This window comes from Telmatherina bonti (assembly GCF_933228915.1).
Source record: "Telmatherina bonti genome assembly, chromosome: 7".
Taxonomy (NCBI): Eukaryota; Metazoa; Chordata; class Actinopteri; order Atheriniformes; family Telmatherinidae; genus Telmatherina; species Telmatherina bonti.
This window is the reverse complement of record NC_136625.1, coordinates 28,064,104-28,080,497: the sequence shown is the minus strand read 5'-3', so window position 1 is coordinate 28,080,497 and position 16,394 is coordinate 28,064,104. Positions and strand designations below refer to the sequence as shown.

General features: G+C 36.7%; 1 protein-coding gene across 1 annotated transcript in view; it reads right to left on the bottom strand.

The window, feature by feature from the left end:
- Positions 1 to 16,394, bottom strand: part of astn1 (astrotactin 1) — a gene marked incomplete at both ends in the record, with an annotated part of 379,418 nt that overhangs the window by 149,491 nt on the left and 213,533 nt on the right. The window contains 2 exons of the mRNA XM_079244285.1: positions 703 to 891; positions 10,710 to 10,814. Coding sequence (XP_079100411.1) covers positions 703 to 891; positions 10,710 to 10,814 — 294 coding nt within the window. The remainder of the gene's footprint in view (positions 1 to 702; positions 892 to 10,709; positions 10,815 to 16,394) is intronic.

Below are 16,394 nucleotides of genomic sequence, written 5' to 3'. Positions count from 1 at the left end.
AGTGATCAATGTTGTGCAAAATATAAGTTATGCTAAATTTATATAACTAATATCATTAAATGTGCTTATAGCGCCATATTAAACAAAATATTCAATACCGACAGACTGCACCTGTTGTTAACAGATCATTTCAACAGCTTTGTTGTGTACAGCTTATATGGTGTTGTAGAAAGATGTTGAACTATCCTTCACTCCCTCATATATGTCCAAGACACCAAGTTCTTTGCTAAGATGTCAGTTATGTGTAGACACAACACTAAGATAGAAAAAGGGCTTGTAAAAATACTGAACATACTTTGGTACAAGCACTGGTCAAACCTGAATGAGAAAGCAGCCTGTGTTGAAAGAAATACATTTTAAAAGACCTTTGGAAAGTGAGGAGAAGTATTGCTCACAATTTGAAAAGTTACAAGAAATCGTGGCTGCTTGGTAAAATATGGGAAAATGATCGGTGGCTTAAATCTTTTGATCAATGCCATAAATAAATGAGTACAGTTATTTACAAAAGGCCCAGCATGTGAAAAATACCACATACACACACACAGAATGATATTTTCTTTCATTCTGTTTTTCATATCCATCATTCTCCGTGCAAAATTTGAGAGTAACAACAGTTTAAACCAAAAATATTTAAAGCTGATATCACAGAACATTTTAAAAGAGTTATGGGAAGTTTTCATGCGGAAGGCTTGTGTCTCCTACCTTTGCTGATGTCCTGGTATTCCAGCCACAGTTGTCTCTGAACCTGTTTGTTGGGGTACCAGATGTTGCAGGACTCCTGAAAGCCGTACACTGCCTCCTGGACGTAGTGGTTACCGAACTCCCTGAGGATGGAGACGAAGTCACTTCGCTGCGTCGCGCCATCCAAAGAATGGATGGCTGAGCTGAAAGCTGAGAAGTTGGAGCGAAAGAGGTTTCACTTAATCAGCCAGAGTTGGCGTGTTTGCACTCTTAATTATGAAGGTGCTGAAATAAAGGTAATGAACAAAATCCAACACTAAACCGATTCTGGGATGGGCCATGAACAACTGACGGATTACCTACATTATGGGTGCCGGTCCTCGAGGGCCACAATCCTCCATGTTTTCCACGTTTCGCAGTTCCAAAACACCTGACTCAAACTAATCACTCATTGTGCAGAACTTCATTGGATGTTGGATCCATTTAATGGAAGCCAGGTGTGTTGGAACTGGAATACATTGGAAACCTGCAGCACAGCGGCCCTCGAGGATCAACTTTGGGCACCCCTGACCTACATTATTCAGTGCAGATACTTTTTATTTGGCTTGTGGGGGGGAAAAAAAAATATGGGGAGGTCAAAATCGCTTTGGCTTAAATTTTTATTACCCAGGGTATAACTATGGACAAAATCCTCTGTCTGTCCTCATATCCTGAATTCATGTCATGCACATCTCAGTACGCTATCAGAGAACTTGCAGATGTGCACCTAAATGCCACAAATGGAACAGTGCCAATAAAAATTGCAGTGGCAGTGTTGGGGCAGCAAAAGGAACAGAAAAGAAGGAACATTTTCTGATGACATGGCAAGTTAATGTGGAAGGAACCACACATATATCTGGTATGTAACCCAACCTTATCATAGGGACTGACAACTCCTTAGGAACAGTCACCATATTTGCTGTACCTACATAGTCTACTAAGAAGTGAACCCTGAACTCCACTCTGCCCCCTAGTGAATGTATTCCTAACAACCATTCCAGTGTCAAGCACACATGGGGAATACATGGGCTGTGATGTTTGAAACATATACATAAAGTGAGCATAAATGGGACTTTCCATCAATGCTATAAAGCTCCATTATACTAAATATTCTGTCATGCCTGAAGTGACACATCTGCTGCACCAAATAAACAGTAACAGGAAAAGCTCATCAGGGTTACACCTGCCTCTCAAACAGGTTCAAGCTCCAGATTATTGCTTTGACAGTTCTTTTCTTGTCTCAGTAGTTTAAGTTTTTTTTTTTTTTTCTTTTTATTAAAAACTTTGTATTCTGGGATAGTTCTGCATTAAAAAATGTGTTAATAAAACTGCTAAGATAAGTTACAAACACATCATGGTGAGGTGTTTAAATACACAAGAAAAAAAGAACAGTGCTAAAAACTTCATGGAATTTTTCCCAAGCTTATTATGCATCCTGAGACTGTTTTGTTACCAAATTGGGTGCTTTAAGAGAAAGGTTTTCAACACTCAAAGCACACCAAATGTCAGTAATAAATTACTCATGAATAAGAAGGGGTATAAAACCCCACTTAAAACCATCAGTGTTCGCGAAGACTTAACTGCCCATCATTTGACTAGTTTCTGAAACAGTCCAGTCTGCTTTAGAGTTATAATCTGGCCAATATGCTAAAGACAAATCTCTTGTTAAAACCTGAAGTGAAACAACAGGCAACAGAGAAATTGCAACAAAGTTATCTTTGTAATTATTTGGACATTGAATATAATTCTATCTTAATATAATGTGATGATGTAAAGGCCAACTGTGGTAACTTCTATCAATTTCTGCGTAGTCAGCATGGATCAGTGAAACCTGCTCATAATGACATCCTGGGAATGTGGTGTTTGACTACAACACGTTTTAAGGTCTTAATTCTGCATCCATGTTGTTCTACCCCACATCAACAACTGAACAAAGATATTTATCATCACAGTGGTGACTGGATTTGTTATCAGGTATTTGACACCAAATGGGCTTATTGGACATCTGAGGCAGCTGCTTACTATTCATAACTCTTTTAACCAAAGAGTGCAGATTATCCACTGTGTCCACACAGATATGGGCAAATTTAGGCTACACTAAAATCCTTTTGATGTTAAATCTTTTCCAGCAGTGGTGCTGGCATCGCTACGGATTTTTGAAGTGTACACAACTCATAAGTCCATAAAATCTGATGAAGGATGAAAATCAGAGGATCTGATGTCCAAAGCATGTCAAGGAGATGAGTTAAGCGTGAGGCATTGGGGACAGAAAATTAACTTGAAGCTTTTTAAACATCCAGAGTTTCAAACAAATGCAGGAATTTTTTTTAAGTGATCCACTATTCTTCTTTAATTTTTTTTCGGTCTGTAAATGAGCTGAAAGTGTGTTGAAACAGGGAAACATTGAAAATTGACTGTTTCCCTTAAGGAAATATATGTACATACATATGCGTTTATTTATTTATTTTTTTAACACAGTTGGTGGATCAGTTTAGAAAAACAACAGAAAACAAATTGTATAAAAGTGCATCAAAAGTGTAAACCAGCATCACAAATGAGTGAATGTTTATTTAGCAGACACATAATAACCTCTGACCAGGACATACAACACTCAGCCACCTATCCAAAGCTGCTTTAGTATCAATAGTGTTTGCATTATTATAGCTCTGCCTTCTATTTGTTTTTCTGTTTGTTTACTAGCAGCTTTATGCAAAGAAATATATATTAGACAGATTTTTATGATTTTTTTTTTTTTTTTGTAAATCGGTTTTAGTCTACATTTGATTCTTTACATCTTTGGAGGGATCCAGGCCACCAATTGGATCCAGGGATCTGTTGAAGGATTCCTTATGGTTGCGAGATAGGACCATTTGCACATAACTCCAGAGTAAGCGTTCACGGGGCTTGGACAAAAAAATACAGGTTTTACACAATGTAGACCGATCTGGATCCTGACAAAAAAAATGGATCTTTGGAATTTGCATCGCTGCAGGAGAACAAATTAAGATATAAACATGTAAAGAAACACCACAATTTTTGCTGAGACACTGTGGATTCATGATCAGTGTATTTAGGAATCTAACAGTGTATAGCTACATATCATGAATGTAGGACAATAGCACTGGCTGGAAATATGGGTGAAAATGAGCTGCTTGGTGAAGGTGTGTGATCTCCAAGTGCTTTTGCAGCTTAACTAAAACTACCTTAAAATATGACAGACTATAAACAACTAAAGGAACAACTTCAACATTAACAAAACTGAAGATAACTCATAAGGTTAAGGTTGGGTTTAACTGTATAGTTAGTTAATGAAGGATTATAGTGATACAGGGTTCAGAAACTTTATTACCCTGTCACATTATTGCACTGAAACCTGAGTGAATCTGTGTACATTTACATTGAATATATATATATATATATATATATATATATATATATATATATATATATATATATATATATTTTTTTTTTTTTTTTTTTTTTTGCTTTGGCTATTATAATATTTGATTTAAAACCCTTTAATGTCCCCGGCTGCCAATTTGGTTTGCAACAGAAGTTAAAACATGCAACAAGACAACAGCATATAACAAGACAACAGCACAGTGTGTGCTGCATTTCATCTCGAAGATCCAATGCCCCATGCCAGAACCACACCAGGTACCAAAAACACAGGCCTTTTTTCTTATGTTCCAAAAAATAGAGATGGTGAACAAAAAGTCAGTAAACCAACGGTACCTGTTGCACCTTTTCAACACAAGAATCAGTCTGAAACAAAAGTTAAATGAAAATAGGACTGAAATTAACACTTTTTTTTTTTTTTTTTTAGAAAAAATGGTTGTATTTTACTTATAAACAGACATCTTAAGAAACAAAACCCCTTGGTTCCTACTGTTTATTTCCACAAAACATTTTTTTTTTTTTACATTCACAAAAATTGAGACTCAACTTTCCAGCTTTGAATTGAGATTCGGACCACATCATACAATCAATTATCAGCAGCATGGGGGATTGTACCAAGCAGGAAAATCCAATTAAGTGGACCAAGAATTAAAATGAATTTGCCAGCAACAAAGGACAACAATTTTTTGTCTTAACTTAAAAGTAAGTGAAAAAGTTTAGAGGAGAGGGTTTTGTGCAGCAAACTAACGTGTTGAAAGAGAAAAAAAATGCACAAGATTTGCTGTAAAATCTGTCGGATATAAAACAGAATTTATTTTTGTTACAGAAAACGGGTCTATATATCAAGTTACTGTAGCTTTTAAATAGAAAAAAGGAAAACTATAAAACTATAAAATCAAAGGACCTACTACACACTGTGTTACATGTGGTTTTCTTTCATTTTATTCTAGCAGATGGCAACAAAAATGCATTAGAGTCCACAGTTTAGTCATTAGGACCAAAACTCTTTCACAGTGGCCTTTTGTTTTCAGAGGTTTGTATGTAAAGTTAATACTTACCAAAAATATAATAAAAATATTTTAAAAAATACATAAATACAAAGCAAAAACTACTCTGTTCAGATAACTGTCTTTATCTGGGTTATGCTAACGCAAGGTTTTAAAATGACGGGGAAAAAACTTTCTTAGAGAACTTAATGAGTGGGCAGCACATGAACTTTCAGGGCATGAGGAAGTATGTTTGATATGATCCACAGATGTAACTAAATGTCCACGCGCTCAGTGGGATTCTCGCTCAGCGAATATTGGAAAGCAAAACCGCAGGAGCAGTTAATCATCGTGATTTCCAGAGGAAGCAGTATTAATACCTCAGTACTCATGCTTCACTCGCTCTTACTTCTGCTCCAAAATTAAATTAGGGGGCCGCTGAAGTGAGAGACAGGGAGCACAGTGACGATGAACGATGGGGGCTTTGCTATCAGATGTAAAAATCAGTAGCCTCACCCCTCCAGTGGCTGTTGAAATATGATGAGCTAAAGTGGGAAATGGGAGTAAGAAATAAAAAAAAAAAAAAAAAAAAAAGAAAAAGATGGAGGCTGTTGAATTGCTTGTGAGGGAGGAGAAAATAGAAAGTGTATCCTCAGCAGATGTGGCAGACACTTTCATACTGCAGCAGCGCCATTGGAAATGCATTAAAGGTGTCATGGGTGTATTTACAGAGGGGCTGGCTGCACTTATCAGAAAAGAAGCTGTTTATGATGGATTTTTAAATCATGCATGCACTTAAAACATGACCAAAATTCAAATGATTAAATAACATTTCATAGGAGGAAGAATGATTGAACTCAATATTTCAACAGATTTTACTTCCAGTAAAAAAACATCACAGCAGAACAACCTATGTAAAATAGCGCGACACATAAAATAAGTCTTCTTTTCCTCAGACACCTTTTATGGGGAGAAAGCTGTCAGAAAATATTAAGTATAATCCTCAATGTGCCAGTAGCAAGGAGGAGCCTTCAGTGGATGTATTGCTTCACTAAATACCTATCCAGTTACTTCACTCCATGAAGTTTCCAAGGCAAGCGCTGACAGGATGCTTTGGTCTTCCTAGGAAACGCAAAGCTTTCTCATATTTGACAGGCAATCAGAGAAAGTATAAAAGTAGACAAGAAAAATGAAATGAAATGCCTATTTCTGAACAGTATGCTGACCTCCCTTCTAGCAACCCATCCATCAATTCATCCATTTGTTTCCATTTCAACATCAATCATTGTATTTGCATGTAACCCACTTCAGAGCTGATCTGATGTCTTGAAAATCCTATATTTCCCCATGACATTACATTTCTACAGTGCAGCAAAAGTTTGCAAGAACAATTAAAGGAAATAGGGCACCATAAACACATAAACACCCCCCGTTGTTCTGTGAGATCAGTTAACAAGATCATCAGTTGATTTATTCATCATTTTATCTTTTCAGTCAAGTGGGATGCTTTGCTTTTGAAGTGGTGAAAGACACTAAAATAAAGTTTGGAGGTTTCTGGGTATGATCAATAGTGAAAAGTCTTGTAGTCATTTGACAGCGGGGGACAATGTCGTGTTTGTAATTAGAACAGATAGATTATCAAGCAACATATCTTGTACACTTCGCTTGAAATATTTTATACAATGTATAGAAACACTGAAAGAAACGGAAATTTCCATTAGCATACAACAAACAAACATTGTGTAAGCATTATTTTATACATAAATCTAAAACAAAGTATTTCCACAACTTGCATAATGATTAAAGTCCTATGTATGGACATCTTGACATTAATGCTTGAATCGTCTCACAAGTGATTCGGGCATTTATGTCAATATTTCTTCTGTACATTGCTGCTCTTGGATTGTTGATCCCTGAATCAATATATCATTGTAGAGCATTGTAGAGAAAAGAACAACAAAAAAAAAACATCTTTAATTTCGGTATGCATTATAATAATTTTCTGTATGTAAAAATGAACCAATATGAATTATTGCCGCAATTTCTAGGTTTAAATAAAATACATCCAAAACACATATAGCCAGACTTGGTATTTTGGAGTTAATCGACTGACATTTGCTACTAATAAACAACGTCAAATGGAGATCATTGGTATCAGAGTAAACATTCTCTGATGCAGCTGCAACAATTAAGCAAAGTCGACTGACATTTTAAACCGGCCAGTTCACCAGACACCCTGTGGCGTATACATATACTCCCAATGCTGGTACTTGTTACATGTAATAAAACCAAAAACATATATTTCCTTTTACCCTGTCCTGTCCAGCATCAGCAGCAGCAGCATGATGGTCTGGCAGTCACATTATTCTGCCAAGAGGAGCCCCAAAAACAGATCTGATGTCAAAAACTGACACTTTGCAAAAACCCATCAGATGTAGACCTTGAAATTACCTGTTATTTGAAAGGAGCAAGGAACATTGGTTAAAATGGTGGTAATTTTAAAAGAAAACTTGAACACTTGACTTGTGTGAATATTGTGGAAATACACAAGTTAAAACATAGCTTTAGCAAAAAAAAAAAAACAAACAAAAAAAAAACAGCAAAAACACAATAGAAAATAAACAGATATTTAGGAGTTTTTACAGCCATGACTTTGTCACAACTCCTCAGTTCAAAGGCACCTACAGCATCTTTACTTCATGTTGCAGTATTTCTATTCATTTACTACATTAATGTCCACATTTAACAATCGTTACCTCACATATCAAACAACCAAACTGCCTCAAGTTGAACTGATTTCTTCTTTGTAAAAAAAAGTATCATTCAGTGAGGACAAAATGCACATATATACAGATTTATAACACTCCTCACCATTATGAATATTAAACATATTACGAGGATTTATATAAAAGTATGAAAGAGAAAAAGTGAAGTGAAAATGAGATAAAATGGTATGTTAGAACTATTTGCTTGATTATGAGGAAATCAGAACTTGAAACAAAAGACAACAGTTCTCAGTGCAAATAGATTAATTTAGTGAATATATGATGATAGTTTAAAGTGTTATTAACATATAGAATAATTTAAAGCAGCAGGTCACGTATGAAAGGGAATAAACCTAAGGATAGTTTTGTCTATTTAAAAAAGTTATATAAGCTTCTGTGAATCATTTTAATCTTAATCATAACAGATTTATACATGTTAATTTCTTGATTTTTTCTTCTGTAAAATTGTTTTTGACAAAGGGAATGGAAAACTGCATCCCATTTAAATCATTACTATTTGCACTTTAACACTTCTCTAGTTCTCTGTTACAACAAGAATACAACTGTTTAAAGCACCCAAGGCAAGCATGTTTCTCTGTTACTGATCCCTTAGTTTTTGTGCATGACGTTATTCTGTGAACCATTACAAATATTGGGTATTTAGAGCAGCCTCTTTGAGAAAAAAACATTTTTCATGAGGTTTAATTTAACTGTGGAGCTGTTTTTCAGCCTCTAAATATTGTTGGTCATTAGGAGTTATAATACAACTAACCAGGAGATAGTTTCAGCATCCTCTTTGGTTACTTATCATGAGCAGGTTTTAGTTTGCAACCATTGGGTATACTAAGAGCCTTAGCCACTTATTGCCTTTCAGAGTTCTCCTCATACTGTGCAGCTGAATCACATCATCACAATTAGAGTAAAATTGGCAGTTTCAACAAGAATTTAATTTCAGATTATTGACTAAACTTGACTTCCTTTATACAATATTACAAAGAACCTGAAATGTGGCCTGCAGTGACTACTGATGCTGCTGAGATTTAATTACCTGTGTTTTAGCTTTGCACAGTTTGAAAAAACTCTCTTTGTAACATTTCTAAACATCTCTCTCTCTCTTTTTCATTTTACTTTTTTTAAAAACTATCTTTTATAAAACAAAAAGTTTGAAGTGAGCTTAGTTGTTTTTAATCAGTCAATAATTCAGGGTTAGCCGAGGTGCTATTTGTGTCTAGAGCAGTGTTTCTCAGTTCTGGTCCTCAGGCCCCCCTGCCCTGCTTGTTTTAGACATGATCCTCCTCCAAAGCACCTGCGTCAGATTATTGAACTTCCTCATCACATTCTTTGCAGCCTGATAACAAGCCCTTTATTTCATTCAGTTGTGTTAATGTGGGGTTGCCTTTAAAATATGCAGGGCAACGGGGGCGATTGAGAAACACTGGTCTAGAGTAACAAATTATATAAACCAAATACATGCAACCGTGGCAAGTTTTGCTGTGATTTTTTTTATTTTTTTCCTGGTTAACTTTGCCATTCACACTTGCATATTTAGATGTGATAAAAAAAAAAATAAAATAAAATAAAAAAAAAAGAAGTGGCTGGGTAACTGGACAAAGTCACACCCTGACCAGAACACTTCTGTGGCATAGATATTTTGAGTTAATAGGACTTCCAAACTTTCAAAGCAATGTTGTTAAAACAAGATACACTATGGGTGTATTGGACTTCAGTGGGCTTCATCTGGTGGCATTCTTTTACTAGTACAAATAGAATGTCTTTGGTGTTGTTAGTTTTATATATCAGTTCAAACTATATTAATTTTTTGTGTATTTTGTTACATTTCAGAGGATACAAAAGCAAAATCAATCAATAAAAATGTACATTTTTCAAAGGTTTATCTTATTTAACTCTATGTTTATAATGATATTCATATTGAACCTCTTTCTTTTTCTTTGTTTTGATCTATTTATTTATTGATTGAATCGTTTTATCCATGTCCCTAAAGCTGGATATAAAAATCTGGAATAAAAGAGTCAATAAATAAAAGTGTTGCTGCAAAATAAAAAAGTTAAACCTATTAATACAAAATAAAAGTTTGCATAAAAAAAACAAAACAATTGCAAATTAAGTGCAAACAAAGAAACAAGTGGATAAATAAATGTGAAAAGTGTCATTAAATAAACTTCAAAAAATGTGCATTACATTATTCATTCATTTAATATTTCAAGAAAATATCTGTTTATTTCATTGAATATTTATTTAATTCAGTGTATGTTTATTTCTTAACAATAAAACATCTCCTTATACAGGAAATTTGAACCAAATTGAAATTAAGAAACCCATCTGATGGAGTGATGACCTGTCCAGGGTGTACTCTACCTCTTGTCTGCTGATTAGTGGAAAAGATTATGATTTATCGATTGAAATAAAAAAAATGATGACGTTTTTTAAAAACATGTCATGACGGACCAGTCACACTAAAGCAGAGTTTGCTCAAAATAGGTCTTAGATCCATCTTCTTGTTTGGTGTAAAGAGTTGGAAGACGGTGTTAAAACTGCACTGCAACAGAGCAATCACACTGGACTACCCCTGAAACACTCATGTACTTGAATTTTTGCCAAAAAAAATAAAAATTCAACTGCCAATCAACTTCACAGCTGATCAAAAATGAAAACTGAAGCATCCAAGCTGTTATGTGGAGCGGATAACCTTGACGAGTCACATTAATTCCAGCATGATTAGTAACTAATAGTCAGTGGTGCTGTTTTGCTTTCTGGACACTGTAGCAAGACTTTCTTCAGCATAACAGGAATAATGGATAAAACTGCAAAGTAATTTTACCTTGAGACAGGACCCACTGGTTGAGCTTGACATGGTACAACACAGAGCAAAGACTCCAGTGCTGAACAAGGGGATAGCCAGATACCTCGCTGTAGTTCACCATCCCTGTAGTATTACACAGAACAGAAACAAAAATCCATTAACATGCACACAGGCGGTGTACTGTAGAACACCGCATGGTGGTAGTCTGCCATCACTTGTCTAATTCCATACAGGAAAAATAAAACAGAAGGACAAAAAACCACAACAAGCCCAAATAACAGCCAATGTATTATTTACTCCACAGTTGCGCGTGTGTTTGTGTCTGGGTGTTTGGGCTGGGGTGGGGGTTGGAGGCTTAAATGAAATGGTAGCCCTGTATATCTTATTACTGCTTATTTAACCTAGACAACCCAGAGGACCCTTTATAAAACTTTAATACGACTCTAGATGACAGCAGACAGCAGTGGAGTGTCTGCAGTGTTTGATCAAACGGTATGCAGATTTGCAGATTGTCTTCCACCAGAAAATCCAAACATAGAAAAACCATTCAGAGCTGGCAAGAGTGCGGAATAGGCTGAAAATGGAGCCCAAATTCCACTTTAAAAAACTATTAATTAAAAATGAATTAAATAAATTGAAACAAATGTATTTATAATTTCAAGATGCCATGCATGAAGGGATATTTAAGCAAGATCTGATCGCTTTTTATACCACAACGTTGTGATAAAGAAGGAAGTGAAACAGATTTTCCACAACATTTAAAAGCCTCAAAAAGGCTTCAGCATTCTGTCCTGGTTGGGTGTGAGGTAAGTTAGGGTCTTGTTGGTGAGTGAGGGAAGGATGCAACGGGAGAGCGACAGGTGGATCGGTGCATCTGCAGTGAGGCAGACTCTGCATCGGTCTGTCGCGGTAGAGTAGGTGCTGAGCCAAAACCAGAACATGAACAAAAGCATTTGCAATGACTTTCCATCACAGGGTGGCCGGGCTCTCCATTAGAGAAAGTACAAGAAGCTTGGTTATGTGGGAGGAGATCAGCATAGAACTGCTGCTCCTCCCCTTTGGCTTGGACATGTAGTCAGGATGCCGCCCGGATGCCTCCCTGGTGAGGTGTTTAAGGCAATTTCAACCAGGAAAAGACCTCAGGGCAGACCCAGACGATGCTGGAGGGACTACATCTCTCGACTGGCCTGAGAACGCCTTGGGAATCCCTCCGGCAGGAAAATGGATGGATGGATGGATGGATTAATAACCTCATTATTAACCTCGGTGTTTCAAACTTTGTAATTTTACAACAGATAACATTTATGCGTACTTACTAATGTTGGCTTCATAAATTTCCTTTCATAGGTTCAAGTTTAAGAGTGAATTATATCGGAGACATCCCAGTTGTCATAAATCCATTCTGCAGCATAACTAAAGGCCTAAATGATGAATTCTCACAAGTTCACCAAGATTTCTCGGGCAGCTATACTTAGGATGGTGGTATGAGAGACATTTATATAATTGTTTAGGTCTTTAAAGCTACGCTGCTGAACTTAGGTAAGTTTTCAAACAACAACTAATTCTACATCTATTTTGTCTCCTGTATCTTCAGTGAGATGTCTGCCTCCAGTAAAATGCAGTCAGATCCTGAGTCTCGTCTTCTCTCACGCTGGTCTGCACTCATAGAGTGCTACTATCTTAGCTTTTCTTTCCGTTTTCCACTGCATAAAGTAATCAGCCATGTACGGACAATCTGATCGGACACATCACTCTATTTTGATCCTGAAATTACAGCATTGGTTTGATATCCAGAGGTCATAAAGGTCAACATGAACATATTGTGATGATGAAAACCACCAGACAAAAGGCTCTTTTTCCTTCGTTTTCTAACCCTGACCTGTCCAGGATGTACCCTGCTTTTCACACAATGAATGCTGGGATAGATTCCAGCTTCCTCACGACCCTGATTGGAACAAGAGGTTAAAAAAATAGATGGATGGAACCAGAAGAAAATCTTTTTTATCTTATTCTAAACAAGTTTTTCTAAATTCTTGAACGTTAAATCACTTAGTTGATGGTAATTTTTACAATTTGCTGTCAGATCACACCTACAATCCAAGCAGAGAGCAGAAAGAGAGGATGCACAACCGCGACAGATGCACCTTCACGGTGGATGGGTCATCCACCATTGCTCACCTCTGGATTTCAGACCAGTCCAGTTCACAGGTCATACCAGTTCTCAATGACTGAGTTAAAGAACTATATAGAGATCACAGGTCTTCTTTTACCCCATACCTCAATATAACATAAAAAGCTAGAAAATCAGAACTGGTGGTCCTGAGTTGTGTTAATAATTCTCAGATATTAATATGTTATAATAGTATTAACATATTTACATTAATCTATATTATTTTGATGCACTGCTTACTCAAACCTTACAAATGCTTGTCACTAGACTGGAGAACATCCAGTTGTTTTTCAGAGCTGCTTCAGGACCAATCAGATGCTTTTTTTTTTTTTTTTTTAACAGATCAATTACAGATCTGTCATGAGGTGAGAGAACTACTCCTATGGAGATGGCTGTACGTATAAATAATAATGACAATAATAATAATAATGCTATAGTTTCCCTGGAGAATAAAATCTCTCTCAAATCAGTGACAGGAGCCTCTGATTTTTGCACAAGAGTGCAGGATCAGGCCTTTAACATCACTTATATCAAACCAGAAGCAGAGCTACAGAATATAAATCATGTAGTCTCCCATGGCAACTGACAGCCGTGTCATGCAGCAGCTGTGGGATTAGAGCCATATATCACTGTGACTGCCCCCGCCATGCTCACAAGCACATCCAGAAGGTATCTGGTATCTAACACTGGTGATAGAGAAAGATTTCTCCAAACCACAGACATGAAAGAAAAGAAGCAAAGAGAAGAAAGAGAGATGAAGAGAAAGAAAAGGTAAAACTTCATGTGAGAACACACTGGAGAACTTTTCACTGGGTTTGTTGGGAAGTGATAAATTGAGACATGGCACAAGAAGAAGGAGTGAGCTCCAAAAGCACAGCGAGTAAGAAGGTTAGAGGAAAGAATAAAGAGAAAGTGTCTGCTGTCTGGAGTGATGGGTGGCGGTTTGTGTGCATGTCACAGCAATGAAGATATATCAGTATCAAGCACAAAGAGGAATGGAGTCGTCCTTTGTGATGCATTTGCTTTAAACTAGATGTTGTTCGTCAATGAAAACTTTCTTTTTCTCTAAACTGAAGCAAAACAATGCAATGTTAAAATCTCCATCTGCTTTAGCTAACGTCAGTGAATTCTGATGTATACAAAAACTCACACTGTACAAGTTAATTATTCGAAAAGAAGATGCAAACCTGCCCCCATTAAAACACATTAGCAGGATTAAGAATGCATTAAATGTCTTTAAATGGATTATTAATAAATGCATTTTTTGAAATGTACATAAGTACAGTTGCAATCCTCCTATTACACAACCCTCAATAAAACCTCCAACGCTTTCTTATATCATAAACTATGATGAAAGAAAGCTAAGGGGCAGATAGTTTCCATTGTTCTAAAAGTGGTTCCTTATTCTGAAAGTTACTTAAACTCAAGAATTAAACAAATGGCAGTCATCTGGGTCGGTCCACTTTGACGGACCCAGCGATTTCAAGACCCAACGAGATGAGACAAGTACCCGACAGGTTTAATATAACATGAACAAGATTGGGACATAAGGTTGAAAACATAAGCTTCATGACATAATGGAGCAGCTTTAAATTGAAAGATATTTATTAAACAAAACCTTAAAAAAAAACAAAAAAAAAAACATGTCACTTAAAAGACATTTAGACACCTAAAACAGAATTTAGATGTTTCTTCCAAATCCCCCAGGGCTGAGGAGTAAACTTACCTGCCTTTGACTGCTTGGAGTTATCACATGGAGACACAAATTAGATATGAAGTATAAATACTGAGAACACGTGCAAGGCTGGTAACAGTTTCTTTACAAGGATTCTGTGAAAATGCGATATTTGGCAGAGACCTGACACCACCTATGAACTTGATAAATAAGCCTCTAAATGTGATGTTCCTGCAATGTCCTCACCTTCAGCTACATCAATTTATCCCCTCTTATGGGAAATGGCTCCTTGGAACGATAGATATATTCCCCGGCATGGAGAGAGTGAGAGTACACCGCTACATAACCTCCTCCTTTAGTGAAAATGAATAACAAGCCCAAAACATATACAGTAGCGCAGCATATTCTTCTTCTTGCTGAAAGGCCTTGTCTGCCTTTTAGCCCTGGGGTGCTCTGCTCTCATTGTCTGACACAATGATTAATTTGACTGAACTTCACTTTGCAAACATCCCAAGTTCACATTCCCTCCCCGTGCAGCTGGTGCCAGAACCCCTTGCAGAAGCAGCTTGGTCAGGGCTGTGCTGTGTACGACAGCTGATTCCCTTTGTAAAAATAAAAAAGCGTGGAAAATGTCTTGTCAAAACTACACAAGGAAGAAGATAAAAGGCATGAAATAAATAAGCATTACTGGCTTTCAAGATGTTGAACAGACGCAGCAAATACGGCTGTCGTATAGCATTTCCATGGCTCTTACTGCCTAGTCCTGGTCAGAGTAACAATACCTCCAGCTGGGGGTAAAGAGGGGGCCTGAAGAGGAAGATAAATGCATTCATAGCTGCAATTGTAATTATGGCGTTTTCTATTATCTGATTAATATACTATAAATAAATAAGTGCTAGCTGTTTCTCATTGCTAATTTGCACAATTTAGTGTTTTGTGCAACTATTGAATGATAATTACAGTTTTCTTTCTATTTTTTTTATTATTAATAATTATTTTTTCAGGCTCTATCAGCATGAACTCTTTTTGAAGTTAAATACATTTCATGAGGACTTAGAATACAAGAATTTTTATTTATCAAACAACTCAGTCAGCTGTTGACTAATGCTTCTCCATTAAAACAGGTGAAGACATTCTGATGTCTTCTTTTAACTTATAGTATCAGTCAAAAGTTTGGACACATTTTCTCCATTATAGCCAATGCTGGAGCCCAGCTATTAGCAGGTGAGATACGGAGGCCCAAACCTGGACTGGCTGCTAGTTTAACACAAGGGCAACACAGACACACAAGCACTCACACTCACTGTGAGACAGAATTTAGAGTGACCAATTTACCTAACATGTACAGCTTTGTGTTGTGGGAGGAAGCCGTAATACCCGGAGAGACCTTCCTGCTGTGAGGCAAGAAGGTCTGGTAGTGACTGGTCATGTACAACTTAAAAGTGTTTCTGGGATTTGGAAAAACCTCCCTTCAGGCACAAACAGGCCAAATTTGTCAAGTGCTACTAAGTGTTTTTCTCTGTCAAACCAGTGAGCTTAACATTTAGCAGGTCTAAGTGGAAAACTTCTGTCTCCACAAATATCCATCTGCATAGTTTGTTTTCATTTCATCCTTACCTGAACTCAGAGAATAACAGTTGTTGTGTTTACATGGAGCCAAATGTACCGACTGCGATTAGAATAAAAAATTATCCATGTACACACCACCGTCCAAATGTGTCCAAAAGTTTCACAGTGGTAGAAATTCTTTTTCCCAAACCGATCGTGGCATCATGTAAACACTGAATCAGAAAGTTGTCAGGTTGCGTTCTTGCAGCGCATGGTCTGACTACATGTAAATGCACAACAAGGGACGTTC